Source organism: Athene noctua, chromosome 18 (genome assembly GCF_965140245.1).
Source record: "Athene noctua chromosome 18, bAthNoc1.hap1.1, whole genome shotgun sequence".
In the NCBI taxonomy this organism is placed as follows: Eukaryota; Metazoa; Chordata; class Aves; order Strigiformes; family Strigidae; genus Athene; species Athene noctua.
Window position 1 is genome coordinate 10,812,722 of NC_134054.1, and position 22,834 is coordinate 10,835,555.

Below are 22,834 nucleotides of genomic sequence, written 5' to 3' on the forward strand. Positions count from 1 at the left end.
AACTAAGCTTGTACCCTGATTTGATGATCAAAGCTTTATAAAAAACACTATTATTTTTCTGTCTGACAATGTGCACTTGTGATTATCCAATTGAAGCAACTGCATAAGTGAAAAGGAGTCAAAATAACACCAAGACAAATGACAAATGCTCCAAATTTGTGTTTAGCAGCTTCAAGCATAAAATCTCCTACTTTGTCGAACAGCACTATCTTCCAACTCTTCAATTCCTTCTGAGAGCTGAATGTACAGCGGACAAGAATGGAAAGAAATTGCCATGATAATGGACAAACAAAACCCAGGGTTTTTGCAACAGAACCATTAGTTCTCTATTCTGTGCTCCTTTAAGGATGGTTTTTAAACCTTTTTTAACCTTGAGTTTAAAAACTGTGGCCAGCTCTAAACACATGCAATATAACATTTCACTTTAAAAACATACAATCAGAATAAAATTGAGCGTGTACAGGATTCAATTAGAGTTAAGAACATTGCTATGGAAGTTACTTTAAGCAATTTTAAAATAGCAAAATTTCTCTAAGCAGGTTTTTACAAACCAGTGTTTTATCATACCACCATTAAAAGATCTTATAAATGTAAAACTTTCATATCTAAAGATGCACCATGATGCACATTCACCTCTGATTTTCTTCCCTCTCAGCTGGAGTCAGTGTCTTCTTCTGTTTCAGGTGTTCTATGACAGCATTCTGTTTCATAACCACCTGTAGGATGATACAGAATCCAAAATAAAATATGAAAACTTTAGCCAGTATTTCATAATATTACTGGGAGAACCAGGACATTTCCTAAGTTAAAGAAAAAATGTTATTTTCAGTGACAAATTAAAATTGATTTTATCAAGGGGACGGTGCTTGTTTAAAGCAATAATTTGAAAATGAAATTGAAAACTAGCATCACCTCCACCCAAACAGAGTAGGATATTTTGCTTATGTCAAGTTTAAACCTAGGGACTAAATGTAAATTGACAATATTTCTTCAGTGACTGGTTGTTTTATTTTAAAAAATGGTTAAGAGTCTCATATATATATGTATTTTTTTAAGCCCCGCAGCCATCCAACAGCATTACATTTCAGATACCTCTTTGAAACCTCAGTTTCTTGTAGCAGGCAATGAAAGTACTGTACATGTGTTCTGAACATCAGCTCTCCTCTATCTATAACCTATCTTTCCTGAACTGAGAATAAAGATATATTGTCCCAGCAGCTAGTGGTAAGTTGTATCAAGGTGTCAGAAGACTGCAAACATGGTACAATTGACTTGATGTGCTGAATTAACTTAGAATATTTAATTAAATTGCCAAAAGCAATCGTGCACTAACTTTGAAAGAATCAAATTAACTGCCTATCAAATGTATTAACATTGTTAACAAGAACAGGCATTAAAAATGAGATTGGTTTCATTCATTAAGTTTTAATTTCCTTCTGTTAACTTTACCTGTTTCTGGATAATGTCACTTTGATTAGAAGCCTGAAGGGCGTGCTCACGTTTAATTTCTATCTGTTGCTGCTTTTTCTTCTGTTGCTGCTCCCTGAGCTGCTGAACTCTCTGCAGCTGCTCCTGAACACTAGCTGCTTGAACTGTTACCACATTCTGAATCTGGTGAGCCTGTACTGGGCTAGTTTGTTGGATCTGAATAGGTAACTGAAGCTTGATCTGCTGGGGCACACTGCCTTGTTGGGCTTGTATCTGAGCAACAACATGTGACTGAAGCTGAGAGAGAACTTGGACTTGTTGCTGAAGCTGAGGCACTGTAATAACTTTTGTTGGAGGCTGCTGAAGTTGCAGCTGAGGACGAGTTGGGGATTGCACAGGAACCTGATTTAAACTTTGAGTAGTTGGAAGGGTTGAGACTGAAGTCTGAACCTGAGGTTGTGATTGCTGCAGCTGAGCTTGAATTTGTATGGGAGCATGGGGCTGCATCTGAATCTGTTGTTGGGTTGTAGTCTGCACCTGAGCTGGTTGCTGAGGCTGGACTTGGGACTGGCCTTGTGGAAGGATTGCAGTCTGCGGCTGACTCTGGACTTGCACTGGAGATTGCCCTTGAGCCTGGGTCTGTGCTGGCGACTGAACTGGAGATTTAGACGATTGTGCTTCAGGAGTGACTGGAGAGTCAACAGATGCCGGGGTCTGAGATTCGGGCTGGGTCTGAGTTTCAGGCTGAAGTGCTGGCTGAGGTGCCTGTGACTGGGCCAGCGGTACCGGCTGAGTGCTCTGATTCTGCCCCTGAGGCTGGGCTTGCGGCTGACTCTGAGGCTGTGGCTGAGTCGGCGGCAGCGCTGACGTTGGCTGTGCCTGTAGACCTTGCTTCTGTTCCCCTGTAGCTGTGAAGGATAAAACCAAGTATTCCAATCATTTCAAATGACACATCTGTAAATCGTACTAATTTGAACCTTTTAGAACTACTGTAAAGCTCGATGCAGAAATTCAAGAGATTTCTAAGCTTATAACACACTTCCAACAGATTTACTGCAGTAACAGAACATCTTCCAACTGCACAGAAACTCCCATGCAATGGAAATGGAAACTTTTTTTCTGCTGAACAGAACAATTCTTACCCGAGGTTGAAGTAGAAACTGTTGTCGTAGTTGTGCTAGCCGTAGTAGCAGCTGCTGGTAGTGGGGTGAAAAGAAATCTCTGAATTGTACCATTTGGCATAGCTGCTTGCATAAGCTGTTGTCCTGGACCAGGTATCACAGTCACACCCTGAGGGATTAATTGTAACTGACCAGTAGTTTGACCTTGTCCCTGAATTACCACAGTTAATCCTTGACTGCCACCCTAAAAAAAAAAAAATTCATGTATTAGTGATATAATTTTTAGACAGACTTCACTGAAAATCAGAAGAATTAGGGTTTGGATTTCAGAATTCAATACTTTTACCACATGCCATACTCCTGAAATCCAAAACTAGCATCTTGAGATTATGAAATACTGAAACACTCTTTCAACAATTCTATCGTCAACAGATTACTGGGTTGGAGTTAGTTACACATATTTTCATCCAAATATTGACAAGAACCCTAGCCAGAGAACAGCTAAAATAGAATAACTTTGTTCCTAGAATTTACAAGCAATACAGAGCATGGATAATTTTAGACATACTATTAATTACTTTCTCAAGAATCCCAACAGTTTGTGTAAAAGTTCTCTTCATTGACAACATTTCCTAATCACGTATCAGATCCTACCCAGCTGTGAGCTTTCAAGACTGACAGTTCAGTTCGTAATGTATTGGGAATTTCTGCTGTTTAAGCTGACACTTAGCTCACGACATCACTCTCAACTCAGTGATGGAGAAGGTAGGGTATTGTCCCAACACTCAGATGCACAGCTCCACATTTTGTGAATCCATAGAATGGAATAAGGTCCCTACAAAAATCCTTCTGAGTCTTTTGCTGTGGAAATGAATTCTCTGAGTCTTGTTCCACATATAAAAAAAAATTACCTGGCAACAAGCAGCCCGTACATCACATAATTTATATCTATTACTTACAATTTGAAGAATAGGTATTGTGGTAACTCACAGAGGTCTATTTTTACCCTAGGCTTGACTCTAAACTTATTTTTTGCCCACAGACCTTCAAGATCTGAGCAGAAACTGTAATAACTTTTTCCTCCTCCAGTTCCAGATACTGCAATTTTTCCTCTGAGGCTCTGGATAACACGAATGAAAACTAAATCTTCACACAATCTCAAAAGACAAGGAACAAACATTACGCTCTGAAGGTCTATAGAATAGGCCATATAAAATAATTATGTCCCTTACTGCTATTAATGCAAAGAATTATTTTCATACTGCTGAACTTTCCTGATGCTAGTTACATTACTGGGGAATACAACAGGAAGTGATGTTTAAAATTTCACATGTACTACTTAAGCTTCTTCCAGTTGGTAATTATGCTATCAGTCATCCTAAATGAAGGCAGAAATGTAAATTTATGAGCAGATACACTACACTGCTGAAATCCAAAGGGTTGGTAAGCTGTTATTAGCACATTTCCATGCCCAGAGGAGTATTTTACCTGTCCTTGTGTTAGCTGCGTGAGTTGGGCCATAGTGAGTTTCACTTGTCCCTGCTGAGGGCGAGGGGGCTGCGGTGTGGTTTGTGGCTGGATTTGCTGAGGTGGTGTCCCAGGACTCGTGACTGTCTTCTGTCCAGTGCTGGAAGAAGCTGTGCTGGTACTAGAAACTGCTGTTGAGACAGGCTGACCCCTGATTATTTGAGTCACCACTTGCTGTGTCTGACCTGTAAGAGAGTAATTTGGGATAAGAAACATGTTTCCAACATTTTAACCATTAACACAGCAAGCCTCTGAGTCACAACAACTTGGAATAGTGTATCATCAGGCAAGTGAAGCAAACACTGTAGTTTGCACATAAACTTTACTAACCATTTGTGTGGTTGACTGAAAAATGTCAGCAAAATGTTTTCTATTTTAATTCAGTTCAAATACTTACAGAGTACTTCAAACACTTAGCTTGCCTTTAAAAAAATAAAAAAAATTTAAAAACGCTTTCACAATGCACAATTATTCTAAACTTTGTTTTCAAATGAATGGACTTAAAAAACAAAGCCTGCAACCGACACATTCAAAAGCCAGAAAAGACACTTGTTAGAAGTCAAGCATCAAAATGAGGTATTTTTGCATTGGGACATATGATACAGAAAGTATTTATGGAGGAACAAACCATGGATTTCACACTGGAAGTTTAAGTATTAAAATGAACCTACTGGCTGGAAGAATACCTTGTTGCACCACTACAGGTGTTCGAATGATGGTCTTTCCAAGTGTTGACTGCTGAAGTGGTGTCCGTATTACTGTCATACCCGGGCGGAGTGGTGTCCCTTGCACTACCTACATACACCAAAATGGAAAGCATATGTGAACTTGGGACAAAAGGCTGCTGGGATATACCCTCATGTTTCTTGTTTGATTTTTTTTTTTTTTTTTTAAATATAGTAAGAAATTACAAGATGCAAGCAGATCCAATATTTTTTCATCTATGCCCACACTGCTAAGGCTTCCCAAGCTCTAAAATATTAATTTTTCCAATTGGAAAGATCTGTTATACCTCCCCCTGGAATAAAGGATCCATAAACACTATTGTTGAGATGATCCAAAAACATCAAAAAGTGACTAGACAGACCTTTTAATATCTGCCAATAACTTAAAATACATGCGCCCACATTTTTTGCATTAAATAATCAGAAAAACATCTTACTTGTGAAGTGCTTGTTGTTCCTAACGTTCCTGTGGTATTTGGCCTAATGGTTACAGTTGCTGTCCTTGGCTGGAATGAAGTAAATGTTTGACTTGCACCGGTAGTTGACGGAATGATACCCAATACCTTTTGCTGAACTTGAACAACACCTAATTAAAGAAAAATTGAGAATGCATTAATGACATAATTGCCAACAAAAGAAGTAAATGCAATGCCAGGGTGGCATTTAGAAATCAATCTCCAGGGCTCTAGAACACCTTTGAGTCTTTCAACATTTCTTGGGAGAACCTTTGTCATATTGTAAAAAGAAGCAGCATTACACTTTGTCAATAGTCCAACTACATTTTAAGTTAAGAAATAGGTATTTTAGAAAAGATTAAGGAAAAAGAGTGAATCTTCACAAAGATCAGTTTGATGGTAACTGCAAATAAGTCCTTGCATTGACACGGTGCCACAAATTAGTATTATACAACCATTAAAAGTTATAATCTGATTAATTTAGAATGTAGGAGACCAGTTTAAACATCTTTCACCTACAAGCTTGTGGTGCTGAAGAAAATGGGTAATGCTTTTCCTGTCCTAAGAAATTTCAATACAAAACTAGTAGCCTTCATGATTTCCTCAGATGCTAAGTATAATGGAGACAGAGAATTGAGCTTTCTGTTCAATATACATTCACAAATCTCAAAATATTAAGGCGTCTTCTTGAGGCAAGAAGAAAAAATGCTAATCTTAGTTTGGAGCCGAACTCTTGCTCATCAGTGAAGAGCAGATGTAGGCATTAATAACTTAAGAGCAGCAGCGTGGTTTTTTTTTTTTTTTTTTTTTTTTTGTGAAGAAAGTTGTTCTGTTGATGTATAATTTAGATAACAAAAAAAAAAAAGCATGCTTCATTCCACATTGTTAAAAATAAAGCTTCCAATTTTGCACTACGAAATGCAGAATAATTTACAGGCAAAAAACTTGCATTTTTCCCCTACAGACACAAATATGCAATACAGGGGGAACAAGCTCTAGAAACTTGTATATATGTATATAGAAATATTTTCTCCCCCTTCAAGTCACAGTTTACTTCACTGGGAAAATAGTGTCAATGGAGAATTAATCAGCAAGCTGGAATACATTTTGAATTCAGTTCCCTTTCCCCTACCTCCTTGAGTTGATGGCACATTGACGGCAACAATCTTGCTGTTTGCAGGGAGTGGCAGCTTAGTTATCACTTTCCCTGCCATCGTTACTGGACTGCCTGAGATCTGGAAGGTCTGCCCTGTGCTGGCAATGGTTGTGGCTGAAGTGGCAGCTGTGCTAGTGGCTATTGAGGCACACAGAACAGTCAGTTTTAGAGCAGAATAATTAGTCAATGAAATGACTATTTTCAAGTATGAAACAGAAAACTACAGGATTATTTTTACAATAATTTTTGAATGCGTCATAGTTTCTTTGGTAAAGATTCTTTTTTGGAAACAGTATGTTACAGCACAGAATGCTTTCTTTCATTATCAATGATTACTAATACAACAACTGTCAGTAATAAATGAGACAGGTCAGAAATAAGACTACCTAGCAAGTTTGAACAAAGAAAAATTAGACAGGTATTATCTCAGAAATGTCCTGCTGACTTAGCAAGAGAGTTAAGAGCAAAGATAACAAGAAATGTAATAATGCTATATATTCTTGAAAAGACGTAGGTGCCATACATAGGATGAACGCCAGCACACGTTCTTACCATGACAAATGGCTACTTACCTGTTGAAGACTGGCCTTGTTTAACCCAAGTAGCAAAAGTCTGATGGAAATTCTTGTTCTGTTGGAATGTTACTGTAGCTGGAGAACCCACTTTTGTAGTAAGCACTACTTTGGTTCCAGTGGGCACTGGGCCTGCTAAAGGGCCTACCACAACTTTCTGTGGTGTTGAGACAGTAGTTGCAGTGCTGCTGGCTGTCGTGACTGCAGGGGCCACACCTGCTGCAGGGATCTGCTTCTGCTGCTCCAGCCGTTTCTACAGAATTTAGAGAAAAATGGAATGAAGGGATAATTAGCATTCTCAGATTTTGTAAAAGAAATGCTGTCTCTTCCCAGTACAGAAAAATAGGTAGGACCTCAGTTCAAGTTGTAAAGGACTGAAGAATAAGCTGCTTACACACACTATAGCACGAGACTCGACCTGCAGAACTACAACTCTGCTTACAGTACATAGCCAGAAATTTTCCTTTATAGCATCTTTCAAATCCTCGGTTTATCTTAATTTCACTGCACATTTTACTTTAAAGAAAACTTATCAATTAGCCTCAGATTAATCCAAAGCATTAAAAACTCTGACAAGTATCCATCTATATTTGGCTCTGACCATGTGCAGACAGCTTGCATCTATGTCAATAAGTAATACGTTGTCATTAACACAGAATTTATTACTAGCATTCCTATGTTTAGAGCTGCTTGCACTGAGATCCTGTCAGTTACAGAAAAATTAAAGGAGGCTTTATCATTCTACTTCACCATTGAGAATGAAATTTTAAAAATTATTCTTTTAACTATAAATCCTGTTTGCAGCCTCCTTATAAAAATTAGGTTCAAAATCCCTTACCTTACCCAGCAACCTTCTGTGCTGTAAATGTCAAGAAGGTACATTAAATTTAGGGACCCACTTCGTAAAGGGATTTTAAAATTCCAACCAATCTAACATTCTCCTCTATGTTATTGGAATTATCTCTGTATTTATTAATTTAAATTTCAGTGTTTGGTTAGCATCATATTGCAGTAATGCCCACAAATCAGAAATACTTATTCACTAATAATGTATTTTCTTTGGGGAAGATGAAATGAAAAAGGAATAAGTAGGATAAAAGCACAGTCCTTAATAATGTATGTGAAATACCAACATGGCTTTGGGTTTCCTAATTTTAATTGCATACATTTATACATACATACACACTTCCATCTATACATACATATCTATATAAAAATATCAATGGGCTTAATTCAGCCAATTTAAGATAGAAAAAAAATCAAAAGATCTAATTTGATTGAAGCATGAAGAGCAAACACAGTTGTATTCTGAAGTCAGCTATACACCAAGGCAGCTTTCTATTATACCATTTTAGAACACTGTTGACCTTACCTGAAGATTGGCGCTTCTCAACCTTCTTTTAAAACAGAAACAAACTAAATCTTTTTAGTGTTTTAAATTAGATGGAAAAAACCAAAGGCAATCCAAAACAAATCTTTGCTTTAACCTCATTTCAAAATATCAAATGTACACAGCATTGTTTGATGGCTTACTTTGCACAGGAAGTGGAAACTATTTTAAAAATGGTGTAAGATAGGGATAAACTTTGTTTCCCGTATTCTAATGCATGTGGACTATCAGTGCATGGTTGCTGACAGGTGGGACTACCAATAGCTCCCCCACCTGCTGGGCAGCCAATCGTTGGTGTTTTAGTTGAGCCTCCAATTGGGCCTTGAATTCCTCTGCCTTCTTCTGTTCACTAACCTTAGCCTGTTGTTCAACTGCCTGTGCCTTTTCCTTCTCCACCCTGCCAAAGACACAACCGAAAATAAGTTATACCATCACATAAAATCCAACCATCAAACTGGATTTCATTTTATCCAGTTTAACTGCTCTTCTAAGAACAAATGTCAAGACTGAAGATCACTGAAAAACTGGCCATAGCTTTAAAAGTATTTTGAAATTAACTATTGAATTTGCATGCAACATCCCTGAAATATTCTGATGTTAAACTACTGCAACACCTTACAGGAAACTATTAATCGAAACCGGAATGTATAATTACACCTGAGACTGCAAATCTATGTAATGCCAATAACTTAAAACAATTATTTCCAAGAGACTCAAAAATATTGTTCCAACTCTAAGCATGCAATACTGGAAATATTTATTTTATAACTTGAATACTCCCAGGCTGAATTTACCTTTACTTTACTTGTACATAATAATTTTCTTTGTATGATAGAAGTATTTAAACACATACTGTTTAAAGTCATGCCAAAAGCAGTCTAAAGCCTTTCCATGCATTACAGTAATAGGCCTTTTAGCATACAACAGTGATTAGTTCATAAGCATGGAAAAATTAATCTAATATTAGTTCTAACAGATCTGTAAGGTCTGTGTAAATTAGTTTTGGTACCAGCAAATAGTTTAGCTTTACAACTTTAAGCCTGACTATTATCAAAAGGCACAGCAAAAATGCAACATGCATCCACTTTTACTGATGGTAGCTACCAAGTTTGCATTCTCTAGTGGAAATTTTCATTTCACACACACAAATTAAAGTGGTTTTCTTTAAAAGCTCATTTGAGTTCATTTACCTTTCAGCAAATGCCCTGATCTCCCATAGTTCCAATTCCTCCTCTGCTACCCAACTTTCAATTATAACAGGGCCCGTTTGCTTGGGTGTTTCTGGCCTTTTTGGCCTTAGTGCACTTGATCGCAGTCCCTTCCTCTGGGGTGTTGGAGTTTCTTTAGAGAACAGTCAAAACACACATGTTAAGCTCAACCATAAAACAAAATCCAAGTGTAAGCCAAGATTTAGTGTCTCTTTCAGTCTCATTTTATAAACAGAAAGGCCTTTCAGCTTCAGATAAATCATGTCAGTTTGTTAAATGTGTCATTTGTTTCCAACAGGCAAATGAATCGTTCGTGTCAAGCTATATTTGCTCCCTTGATAGTCTGAATTAACAAAGATCCCGTTACCTTAATTTCTGTAGGAGCTTATGGGAAGGGGAAAAAAAAAAAGTATAAACAAACATACCTTTCGGAGCCTCTGGTACACCAATGGGACAAATAATTTTTCTTATACAGTACTCTGACCGGATTCCATATGGACCAACATCTCTTCGCTTGATGATTTCTGTTGTTGTAATTTCAGTTTCAGATGTTTCTACAACAAATTAGTCCAAATACGTTAATAACAGAAAACAAACAAAAGCTAAATCTCCAGTCAATCCAATACACTCAAGATAAAGAAACAGCAACTAGTACAAACTCTTGACTAAAAATAAAATCCGAAATGCCATAGCTAACACCAAGCCTTTACAGAAATGCTTGGAATGAGTGTAGTATTCAAAATTAACAGCAAGAACTTTTGCATTAAGAAACCCAGAAATTTAAAGTAATAATACCTGTACGTGTAGTTCCTCCCCCAGGTGGAGCTTTTGCTGCCATATCATCCCATTTGAGACATGCCCACAATAATCGCAGCATAAGGCTCACTCCAGCCAATGATTTTACTGTTTGAAGTCGGTACCTAACAACAGAGTATTCATTATATTTTAAAGTAAAAATGTATTTAAAATACCTAACCAAACTAACGGGACAAAGGTTTTCCATTCTACCTTTACTGAACAATATAGAAAATTACTGACTAATAAATACCAAAATTTGATGTTTGGGCACAAACATGTATATCACTTGTATTTTAAAATTCAATTAATTTCATCACACCCTTAACTTTTCTTCAAAAATGTAAAGTATGTACCTCCAAGTGATCCCAAAAGTTGGCCTTGGGGATGGATATGGCCAGATATCCAAGGCAGGCTTTGCATTGTAATTGAAATAGGGAACTTCTCGGATCCCTCCTTTTCTGGCCAGCTTTTTTAAGTCATCATTGGGTAAAACGAATATGCTTTTTTTACTGCTTTTGGTAACAAATTTTCTATAAGATGGTAAGGCAGTTCCAGAACGAGTTTTTTTGGGTCTCGCAAATTTCATTAACTTCACTTTGTCTTTTGTAGAATACTCTTTGCTGACAGTCATGGAAGTCACCAATGTGCCTTCTGAGGTGGTCAGTGAATCTGTTACTGTTGTTGTAACCACTGTTTTACTGTGCTCTTGGACAGAAATGACATCAACGTTACTGTCTGTAGCCGGAGTGGTAAGCTTTGTTACAGTAGTGGTGGTAGTTACAGTGGATATGGCACAATTTTCTGTAGATGACACTACTGTTGTCTTCTCATCGTTAGAAGCTACAGTCTCTGCAACTTTAAACACAGTTTTGGATTCTGTAGACACAGTTGATGTTGTGGTAGTCACTTCTGTAATAACAGTCTTTATTTTACTTTCTCCATTAATATTTTCCATTTTATATGTCTGTACACCGTTCTGATCAGCAAAGTCACTACTCAAGCTAGACTCCTCACATGAGGTTACAGGGGATGGTGCACTGTTCTTATCCTCAACTGCTTCAGTTTCCATAGATTCTGTTTCATTATTCAGGTTATTTTCTTTATAGACAGTATGTGCGGGCATGGAGGCAGTGCCAACAAAGGCCGATCTCTCAGGATAAAGCTGTTTTTCTTCACTTTTCTGCACATAGTTGGGAACTTCATCTGGGGGCTGAAGACCCTTTCCAGACTCAAACTCAGGTGAACTCTGCAGACGTGAGTTAGGATCCACATTATTTTTGTCCTTTGTGTCCTCTGTCATGATGTCACCATTCATGAATGGTTTTACTGGAGATTCCTTAAAACTCAATGGTTTTATTTCATGTTCTGGAATGGATTTATTAATATTATTAACTTTTGGTTCAATATCACCCCCTGACTTAGTTTCGCAGGTATCTTTAACTAAGCAGTCATCATTTGATAATACTTTAACGTCATTGTCTTTTCCATTCATCTGAAATGCTGATTTTTCTTTTCCTAAGTCGGTCTCAGTTTCTTCATCTTTATTGTTCTTTTTGTCAGTAACACTATTTCGATTTGTCTGATCAAGATACTTGTTTATGGTACTTGTCTCCACTTTCAGTTCCTGACCTTTCTTTTGACCATTAGCCTCAGTTACTTTAGAGCTCAGTAAATCCTCATCAACTTCTGCCCCATCCATGTGTTCCAGAGTTTGACTTTCAAGATTTCTTTCAGTAATTAGCTCTGTTTTAAATGGTTCTAGATCTTTACTAACTGATTTTTTGTGAAATATAACCTTGTTTTCAGATTTACTTTCAGTCTTTCCTGGAGCAGTTTCTTCCTCCATCTCACTTTCTTGAGAGGATGTTGGTTCAATATGGCTTTTTATCATACAATTGTTTTCTGGGTCTTTGCTTTGCTGTTCAGAATTTCCTTCTGAATCAGTTTTTTCAAGAACGGCCAGACCATCTTTTCTACAGCTTCTTTCAGTTATCACTGGCTCTAAGTTTTCACGTTCACGCTGAGATACTCTGGTAATAGGTAGTTTTTGTTTCAAAGGCTTTTCGCTTCTGTCCGTAACATCCCATTTGATTCTGCCTTCTGTGTTTGTTTGTTTCAAGCCATCTACAGAGGAATTCTCAGACTCTCCAAGAGCTTCTTTTCCTTGACACTTATCAGCAGTCATAGGTTCAGGGTTGTTTTCTTTACTATCATTCTGAATGGAGCTTTCACCTTCAGAGGATTGAGATGAGCCTTCATCCAGTAGCCGGCTTTCTCTTTTTGATAGCCTGTTTGTCAAAGGCAAAGAGGGTTCATCTAGCTCACCAGTTTTGGTGACTGGTAAGCAGTCTTGTTCTGCATCTTCCGTTTGGGTCTTATCTGAAATATAGGTTTGATCTTGGGAAGACATGTCAAACTGGCTTCCTTCTTTTACCTTTCTCATTTGTAGCTCATCTATGTTTTTCTGGGGGCTCACTGATCGAATGCCTACAGTTTTAGCACTAGCCTCCAGTTTCATCCTTTCTAGACGTTGTTTTTCTTCCAGTGTAAATTGTTTTATTCGCCTCTCAAGTAGTCCATCTAATTTTGATGATTTTACTTTCCTTTTGTAGCAAGTCCTTAAATGAAACCCCTCACTAACATTGATTATATCCAGCTTACAATGACTATCCTCATCTTTTACGGGGGACTCAGTTTTCACATCATCTACATCCATAGGTTCTTCCTTGATGACTTTATCATTTTCACCATCAATTTCCTTTTCCACTGTGAAGAAGAAATAACTGAATCAGTAAAAGCTGCCCTAACAACGAATGCCAGACTATATTTTCACATTAAGTACTAAAAAATAAATGGACCTTTTAGCATATTAATAGATTTCAAGGAAAAGGGAATAAAAACTTCAGACACTACTACCAGGAATAATAAGTCATTTAATGGAGACATTTTAAATGTCTTGACAAAACCTGTTACAGAGTTTTTCAAGTTATTTCTGACGTCCTAAAAATTATATATGCAGTGTTGTAATGAACAGCTAGTTTTACAGTAACTTAAGTATATCACCTTTGTCTTTTGCACGATCTAAGTTTTCAGAAGTGGTATCAACTTCTACTTTTTCTTCACGTGACTTTTCTTCTTTCACTTGTACTTTCCCCAAGGTTTCTGAAGCATCTGCTTTGTCTTTTGCTTGCAGATCATGAGAATCCTTTGTTCTGTCTTTCTCTATTTTTACCTTAATTGAACCTTTTCGTTTATCCAAGTTGCATTTTTCATCTTCGCTCTTAGCTATTAACAAATTAAATGGTTTGAATTATTCAGGATAATTTTTATACTCTGCTATATTTTAATGTATGTTAGTTTACCTCTCAAATCATTCACACATCATTACTGAAATTCAGAAGTAGAATTAACCATACTATGGTAATGTCATAGACTAATCTTAGTGCAATACTGAATTAAAGTAATAAGTAAAAAATAAATAATCTAAAACCCCACCAGAGAAAAAAATGTTTTATTTGATTTTTTTTTTTAAAGGATTCCGTGTTCAGCTGTTCTTAAAAAAAAACCCCAAACACACACATTTTTCAGGAAACTAAATACCACTTTCTGAAAACCCAGCCTATTAAGAGCATACTAATTCAGATCCTGAAAATTCAAAAATAGTTTTTAATAATTTTGATTTCTACAGTTAATCCAGAATGGACATTAGTAATCAAATAACTTTGTGCTTAACACTGTAGTGTCTATTAATTGCAATACAGAAAGCAAAATAAATCTAATTTAAGAATCCTATAGACAACACTAAAGGCAGCAGCACCCATTTTGTGTTTGATCCAGTTACAAGTAACAGGAAAAGCAGTACATCAACATGTGAGGATAGAGATAATTTTGAGATGTAATATAGGGTGGGCTGCCATTTTCTAAATTTTAAAAGGAAACGCAAGATTAAATTTATTATAAATACGACACATACAGTTCAGGATGCATTCAAAGTCAACTGTGCGTATTTTTCTTTTTTAGTATAAATCCTTAGAACAAATAAATGAGAAGGTATGTTCTGAACTTTGTAGAGAAATAAATTTCTTTCCCCTTATGAAGCAATTGTCCCCAGATAAAATTGGTTAATGGTATTCTGTGGTCTGGGGGCAGGCATATATATACACCAATATTTTAGATGTTATTTTTTGCTTAAGGCTACACAAAGCTGTACAAATATTACACACAGCTTCATAACCAAAACAATTTAATGTAGCTAAAAATGTCTATGACAACTGAACTGGTTATATTGACAAAGATTAGCAGATATCCACAAAAGCTTCTCTGAAACACTATTTGTGACAAAGTCTACAGAAGAAATATCACATGCAAATCATTAACTGAATAAGACATCAAAAGCAGTATGTGAATAATTAAAAAAAAAAAAATGTAAGCAAGGCAGACACTTACTTGGTAGCAACTTTCTGTAATTTGCGTTAGTATTTCCAGGCAGTTTGGGCATAAACCTGTGGACATGTGTTTTACTAATCCAGCTCCAGCCACCATATCCTGTTACTCTATATTCCTCTCCTTTTTGCTTCCAAACCTGTTAAAGAATTTTTAAATAGTAGTTTTAATGGTGCTATTTGCTGCATTATTAATGTATACATTCCTTTAAAAGCCTAAGATTATTTTAGAAAACCAAAAACTTTAATTTACAGACTTGTTCATGCAAGCTGAAGTATATTTGTGATATAATTATTATCTAAAGATATATCTGCTGATAATTAAATTGATTCTATCATAGCAACATCTGAAAACTGTATTTATTTCATGTAACAGTGAGAATCTATTTACTTAAAAGCTGAAAGATTATACAAGTTTTTGAATCAACCTGTATGTTTGTTACAACAAATCAATTTAGAGCAAAGAACCACTCCAGGAGAACTATTTAATGTCTACTGTAGGGAATATGAAGAGGTTTCTACAGTAGTTCCCATTGTATTATATAACCTCCCAAAGTAAAGGGAGCTGGGCTAGATTATCTGGGGGTTGGGAGTGAGGATGGGAGGGGAGCACTGGACAAGGACAGACATACAGACAAGATTCTACTAGGAAAGGTTGCATCTTGAAGACAAAACATCTGTCAGCTCAGGCAGTGTCACTATGAGCATAATATATGTCAAACTTAGTTCAGACCAAGATTATGTGCTTGCGTATGTGGGCACGGTTCCTACTCCAATGGCAGGAAGTAACACAATGACATTAAATTTTTAAGTTTAAAATGAAAACAGAAAAGGAGTAAGAAATCAACAACTTCTATATTTTGATTGTTCTTCCCACAAAAGAAAACCTTACCTGATGCTTGACAGGAAATGTATATTTCACCCACGTAGCTTGCTGCATTGTTTCTTCTTCTTCTTGTTTTCTCTCTTTTTTTTTCACTTTCTCTTTTTCTTCTCTTTCTATTGCTGTCATCCTGCGTAATCTAATACATATAGATTTAAGTGCGTTTAAACACAGGATCTTGTAAGCAAATACAAGTCAAACAGCAGCATATACTATCCCTTTGAGGAATTTTAAATATGTGAAGCTAAGAGGAATGCCCAGTATAACATTATATGTATTACTTGCAACAGGAACCCTACACTTTTTTTTTGGCTATTCAAGTAAGGCAAACACAACTGTCTGCAACTGTGTCTAACATCAGACACATCTCGTTTCTCCTATGGCATAATGAGACAAAAGACAGACTCCACTGAACTAAGTGTGTTGAAATTCGCTCTTCTAGACTCCCAAAGTTTTGTCACTTTGAGAGTGCTGCCCAGATAAAGAAAACAAACTTGCTTTGCAGGAGCAATGACACTAAAAATCTTGTTACGTATTTTCAGTGTTTCTGGTTGAGAAAAAACCACTTCAAGTGCTGAATGACTGACTAAATTGAAACATAATTCTTACAGGCTTTAAGGAACTAGTAACTGCAAAACAAAGTGAAGTTCTCATATGCGGAAAGATTTTTATGTTGTTTGGTTTTTTTTTTTACCTAGTGTGCCCCAATGATTCCCGCCAGATTGGCAGCATGACAACTGGTTTAATTGCACATTCCAATATAGCCAGCGCTAGTGCAAATTCTCTAGGTTTGCTGCACATCTGAACAGCCTTAATCCAGTTAGACCTAAATTGGAAAAAAAAGATAAAACCCTGAAACATATACATGCACTAATACAGCATGCTATGTTAATAAGATTTAATGGTAGGATAAAACCTCTTGTATTTTAACACTTCACTCAAATGTGCAATCCTTTTAACCATCCATCACAAAACACACATATGTTATCTTATATTTTAATATACTAAAGCACAGTGCTTGGATATCACTGTTGTGAAAAAATAAAGACCATTGCTTATTAATGCTGTTAGCAAAAACCCAAGTATAACAAGAGAATATGTATTTTTGTTTATTAATTTACCTGTGGGAAGCCCAGTTAGGGTGAAGGAACGACGCTGGGATATTGTTTTCTAGCTGAATGATAGTTAGCCTCAAAGTGGATATGGTAAGAACTTTGGACCCATGTACAGACCCATTCCATTTGAACTCTCCAGCAGGAGTCAGACAGAATTTATGCGAGAGATGTCGTCTCTTGTCATGGTCCTCCCTGTGCTGGTGCTTGTTCAGTGCGAATGAATTCGTGGCATACTGATTATGATAAACACGATACTTCCCCTCTTGTCCTAATTTGAAATAATTGTTGATATTTCCTTTCATCACAACTTCCTTCTTTGTGTTCATTCGGGAAACTTCACCTTGAGAGTTGACCACCAGAACCTTGTGAAAGAGAGAATGATTTTAAAGAATCACTTAAGTTTCTAATATTTCTATTTCCTTATTTATGATTTAGGCTTCAACTGTCTATATATAAAATTCTAAAAATACCTCACATCAGACTGTAGAAGCAAATAACTGTTTATCCGATATACAAACCATATGTACTTCATCACTGATTGTATATACAGTTAGGATATTCCCAAAGATCAACTTTAACATTAAAAAACCCACCATCCAGGCTCCTCAGGAAGTCAAACAGGAACCCGTTTTGCTGCTCTGAATTATGCCTATTGAGGGAGACAGCTTTGGGAAAAGAGCTTCACTAAACTTAAGTAAGCTTTCTGTGAAACTCCTCCTTGGTAAACTGCAGAATTCATACGCGTAGCTAAGCGAAGAAATATCTTTAACTTTGAAAATATGGCATGGATAACATCACTGGTCTAATTACTCTTAACAGAGTTCCAAATTTGAGAGGTTTGTGACTAAACACACTAAATGCGAACTTACAAGGAAAACCAGTCAACAAAAATAAAATTAACACACACACAAATTAATAGAACAATATGCAGACAACTAACTGCAACAAACTCTTTAACATTCAAAGAATTCTTTCCTGAAGAAATTGGGCTACTTTAAAATATAAAACAAAACAAAAAACCTACCAAACAACTTACAGCCACACAAAAAATTTATACCAACTGGCAGCCATTTGAAAGAGATTTCACTTTTGTCTACATCACGCTGTGCTACAATTTTGCAATGATTGCCTTTAAATAACCATACTCTGCCAGTACAGATTTGTTATGAATTGGAAATGTGGCTATTACCTAGCTATTCAAACAATGATCAAACACAAACCACTGTGAAGTTGCAGTTTTGGCACACCAGTTCTGAGAGATCTGAAGACAAAAGTGGGAGAAAGTGCATATAACTTATTCCTGGCTCTACAGTAAACAATTGTCTAACTTTTTATGACCAGCCTGTTAAAGGAAAGGAGGTACACTGGGTCACCGTCATACCACTCTGTAGTTAGCAACCGCAAAGGAGAAGGAGGAAAAAAGCTTCCTGTGATATTACAGTTTCACCATTTGCTAATTTATTATCTCTACTTTTAAGTACCTCGATAATCTGCCAAAATCAATTTTTTATTTTTAAAAATATTATCAGTTTTCTAGAACAGTTTTCGTACTTCTTTGAGTTTTCCAAGATGTGCACAAACCTCTCTGCCTTCTTTATATAACTTATTTGCTTCATGTGCTGCAGCAGCAACCTGCTGGCTTTTCATCTGGCTCAACTTGCTATCTGGATTTCGTAATCTTGTGAGCATTCGCGTCGAACCTGGCGTGCCTTTTCCTGCGCCTGGAGAATCACTTCTTTCGCCATTAGATTTCTCTCCTGCCCAGGAAAAAAAGGCTTTTAATGCAAACTTAAAAATTGGAAGTTTTCTATTGATGTATGGGAGTTATAAAGTAAAAAGAAAATATGCAGAAAATGAAAGTTAGAGACATCATTATTATTATTACCTATGTCCTCTGAAGTCTGGGATCCCCTCTCTGCATTTTCAGCATCATCAGGTGTCTTAATGGAGTCATTCTGCCCAGAGCCCAACTCACTACTGTTGCTGTTTTCAACATCTGACTGTAGAGGTGCAGCAGACACACTGCTACTGTTGCTAGGGATCATCTGACCAGTTTCTTCTACAAAAGAACAACTTCATTTTTAGTTTTTCTTTTAAATTGGATCAATGCAATTTTTTCTACTTTTAAATTTTTCATCAAAGAAAAAAGTCAAATGAACATGTTTTGCTGGACTAGAAAGAAATACCCATAAAATATTAATTCCCTCCAGAGCACTGTATCTATGTAAGTATTTTTTTTGTTCCGTTTCAAGCAGTTTCAACCTTTAAAGTTCTGAAGAACTGAAATCCATATGTGGATGAAATATGAATATATTTTAAACACAATTTTTTTCCAGTAGATGCACACAGAGAAAACCCTCTCCTGAGACTTTGTTTTGCTTTTAGAATGCAGATTTCATGAAATTTGGTCTTCCTGCAGCTTCTATGATTCTACCTCTTTTGATTTTCTTATGCTTTAGCTGTTCCTCAAAGTATACACCTTTCAGTTCCCCTCCAGTTTTCCACCAAGTCTTTGACTGTCTCTTGTTCAGCACATTAATTCTGAGGAATCCCACAGATTTCAGATCAGTTGGCACCACTCTATCTAAACTCCTCCTCTGCAAACTTAAAATATCAGCCTCTTTCTTACGATCTGATGCGTCTAGATGTTGCTTCCATCTCAGTAAGACAAATGGGTTCTTGGTCCTCAGTTGTCCTTGTTACTGTCTGTCTTGACAGCTGTGGACATTATTGCCACCTCACTTGTTGCTAAGGTGTACTGCCCAAGTATGACCTTTTGACTGAAGCATCAGTCTAGCTACCTAGAAATAAATCACTCCACCTTCCCAGTAAGAACAAGCCACCATCCCTCAAAACAGCAATGTCTTCTTCATTCTGTGCGAAAGAAACACAGCTTAACGGTTTAAAAAATACAATATTACTCCGTTTCTAGAATTCTTCCAAAACATCAGGGATTCTGTCATTATTAAGAAAGGTGACAGGACAAAACCTCCTTTTGTGAAATATTCACTACTAGCAGAAAGACGATTAGGTAAATATTCTGTGTTTCTTACAAGATCCCTAACCTGAATGCACCATGATTTCCGGCTTTGGCATCTGGGTGACCACCACTGTATGATCTAGCTCCCTTTTTACTAAGAAGAAAAATAGAACCATTTGTGGTGCCTGCTGCTTGGAGGAGAATGGAAACACCCAAACTAGACTCTTAAAAGACTCATATCCAGATTCATTTAACAGGGATGGTGACAGACACGTTCTCATTTTGCTTTGCATTTTACTCTAGTTTTCCCCCTCTTTGGGGGTAGCTGCATCACTGATAATGGTTCAGTATCTCTCTCTGAGTGTCTCAAACTGAAATTTCGTAACAGGAACACAGGTATCACTATGAATACAGTAAATTAGACTTGAGGAAGAACCCTCTTCACACACACACACCCCCCCCTTCCTACAAAAATGCCCACTAGTTTAAAAATAAACTTCTTGGAAGAAGAATAGTACTTGTGAAAGTATAATAAAGAAATATTGATCAATATATAAGTGAATCTTTAAAATAAAATACAAACTCATAAATGTGTCTGGAACAAAGTTATAGGATATGTATCTTTCCCAATAATAACACTATAGAGTTATTTTAACTTAAAATGGAACAACAAATGAAAACGGACAAAAATATTTGGTCAAATATCTAAAATATTTTTGTTCCATGAACTAGGACATTTTCTGTATTAAAGAAAAAAAGTATTATGAGGCTTCGAGATTACAGATTAATCTTAGCTTTCATTTTCTCCTCCTATTAACAAAGTTTATTATTACAAGGGTTGGATGCATTGACATTTCCAAGTTCAAGAACTGTAATCTGTATCTGAATGGGAAACTATTTCTGTAGGAGAGAAAATGTTTACTACCGCTTTTCAAAACATAACACCCTGACTATGAGTACATTGCAATTAGAGTATTTTCAAATTTTTAAGAACTGAAAATAAAATTCTAATCACTTTAACAGTAATTAGGTGTTTAAAACAACATTTGGTTAGGTAGTAAGGTTTGTAATAGAATATAATTTTAAATGAAATAGAATATTATTTTAAATAGTACACTGACAATTTATATTACACCTGATCAAGTCCCATTTATTCCTAAATCTAAAGTTTGGGGTTTTGTTTTGGTTTGATTTTTTTAATTAAATAGTGTATATTACTACTTTTGAATCACTGATATGGCAGAAAAAAACATGTTAAAATACAAGAGCCTCTGTGCTTCTAATTCTGAAATGTTTAAAATTCCTAGTATGACAATTTTAATCATGACATTTCAGTGCAATGGTTTACTCAAATGAATGAAAATATTTTGCTTGTTAGTAATTTATACAGTAAATAAGAGGTTAAAATAATAAACAAGCCGGCAGCAAATTAGATTTTGAAATAAACTTTGATAGGATGCTAACAATCGTTATGGACCACTATGGAAAAATAAAATATACAGAAAATAGAACACAAAAAGCTTAGCCATAGTCATCTTTGGAAGGCATGGAAACAAATGCTAATGTCACGGAGGGCCACAAATTTCAAGCACTAGTTGCAAGAAAATTAACTTTGAAATGTTAATGACAACGTAGCAGTAAAGGATGGCACTGCAAGCAAACAGCATGAGTGATATACGCTGTGAATGGTTTTAGTGGACGAACTGGATAGAAAACAGATTCCCCAAATTACAGAGGCATTGGTAACAGTGCCTTCTGTACCTGAGAGTTCCTGAGGGAGCTCTGATGCCACCTTCTTCTCTGCCACGTTGTTGCTATCAAGGGTTTCTGACTGACACCCCATTGCGTTCTTGCCTTCAGAGCAACTAGTCTCTCCTGCAGAAGGATTTGTGTTGCTGTCATCAGTGCTTGATGTCACAGAGTTACTTTTATCCCCAACGACTGTTGCCTCTATAGTAAAACGCACAACAAAACTTTAGGGATATTCTTTAGTATGTCTTAGGATGTCATTTGGCATCATCCACAGAAAGCAACTTCAGCAGGTTTGTTTGTTTGATAACGCTGAAAACTATTGAGCTTTTTCCTTTCCTATTTTTTTTTCTTCTACGAGATAGCATTGTCTCAGAATCAAAGAACAGGCTATTTAATTCTGATGAGGATAACAATGTTAAAAATGATGTAATATTGCTTACTAAAAACGTGTTGTTCACAATCTGTGACACCTGTACCTCAAGCGAAGGTATCTACAAGCTACCTGTATTTAACTTGAAAAGCAGGAAAACCAGTGAAATTACTTAACAAGAAAAACAATTATAATATACAACCACAAAGGAACTAACAAGTATCACCTATTAGAAAATAACTTAAAGAATCGTACCAAAAAAAAAAAAATCACATTAACATTTAAAGAAATGTGAAGATCTTAACTAAAGATTCACTTCACTTAAATGAAGTTGTTAAAGCACAGTCAGTTTCTTTACCTTCTGTTTTCACTTTTTCCGCATCTTGCTCAGTGGATGTTTCCTCAGTTTTATCTTGGTCTCCAGATTCTTCCTTGCCTCTCTCAGCATCTGCCTGGTCATTATCAATGTCACTTTTGGCTTTTTCTGCTTCATCATCTGCTGTGGCTTTGTCTTCCACTATTTCTCCTTTTCTTGCTCTGATAATGTCCAAGATTTCATCTACGACAGAAATTATGTTGTCATCAATAAACAACAAGTCACGACCCTGAGCAGAAATAACATACATACTACTTCTTTACTACTTCTTTTCAGTGAGACAAAAGATAACATCCAACTTCTTACCACTTTTCCCCACCTAAAAGAAACACTTCCAAAGATTTATTTGTTGATTTCTCAGAGTTATGCATTTATACAGTGATGACTTAAATCCATTTTTAAGCCTGAATATCTAATCTTTATGTCTACCCTGGAACCAAAGTTCAAACCTCCACAGATTTATATTGCAATTTATTGCTCCAAGGTAGATAAATTAAGTTGGTGGAGAACTGCAGGGGAGATATGCATTCTTCCAC

The 22,834-nt window shown here is 36.3% G+C and overlaps 1 protein-coding gene across 3 annotated transcripts in view; it reads right to left on the reverse strand.

The window, feature by feature from the left end:
- Positions 1-22,834, reverse strand: part of BPTF (bromodomain PHD finger transcription factor) — a 58,578-nt gene that overhangs the window by 14,560 nt on the left and 21,184 nt on the right. For 2 of the 3 annotated variants that reach the window (XM_074922421.1, XM_074922423.1), the window contains exons 4-25: positions 22,281-22,481; positions 21,562-21,750; positions 18,706-18,879; positions 18,372-18,577; positions 16,827-17,182; positions 16,400-16,531; positions 15,715-15,844; positions 14,827-14,962; positions 13,444-13,665; positions 10,734-13,146; positions 10,378-10,502; positions 10,008-10,136; positions 9,565-9,715; positions 8,648-8,771; positions 6,985-7,237; positions 6,389-6,550; positions 5,239-5,387; positions 4,748-4,871; positions 4,038-4,261; positions 2,571-2,793; positions 1,450-2,336; positions 634-716 (exon numbers count right to left, since the gene is read on the reverse strand). In XM_074922421.1, the coding sequence (XP_074778522.1) occupies positions 634-716; positions 1,450-2,336; positions 2,571-2,793; positions 4,038-4,261; positions 4,748-4,871; positions 5,239-5,387; positions 6,389-6,550; positions 6,985-7,237; positions 8,648-8,771; positions 9,565-9,715; positions 10,008-10,136; positions 10,378-10,502; positions 10,734-13,146; positions 13,444-13,665; positions 14,827-14,962; positions 15,715-15,844; positions 16,400-16,531; positions 16,827-17,182; positions 18,372-18,577; positions 18,706-18,879; positions 21,562-21,750; positions 22,281-22,481 (6,793 nt within the window). The remainder of the gene's footprint in view (positions 1-633; positions 717-1,449; positions 2,337-2,570; positions 2,794-4,037; positions 4,262-4,747; positions 4,872-5,238; positions 5,388-6,388; positions 6,551-6,984; positions 7,238-8,647; positions 8,772-9,564; positions 9,716-10,007; positions 10,137-10,377; positions 10,503-10,733; positions 13,147-13,443; positions 13,666-14,826; positions 14,963-15,714; positions 15,845-16,399; positions 16,532-16,826; positions 17,183-18,371; positions 18,578-18,705; positions 18,880-21,561; positions 21,751-22,280; positions 22,482-22,834) is intronic. The other variant, XM_074922422.1, reaches the window with a different exon arrangement.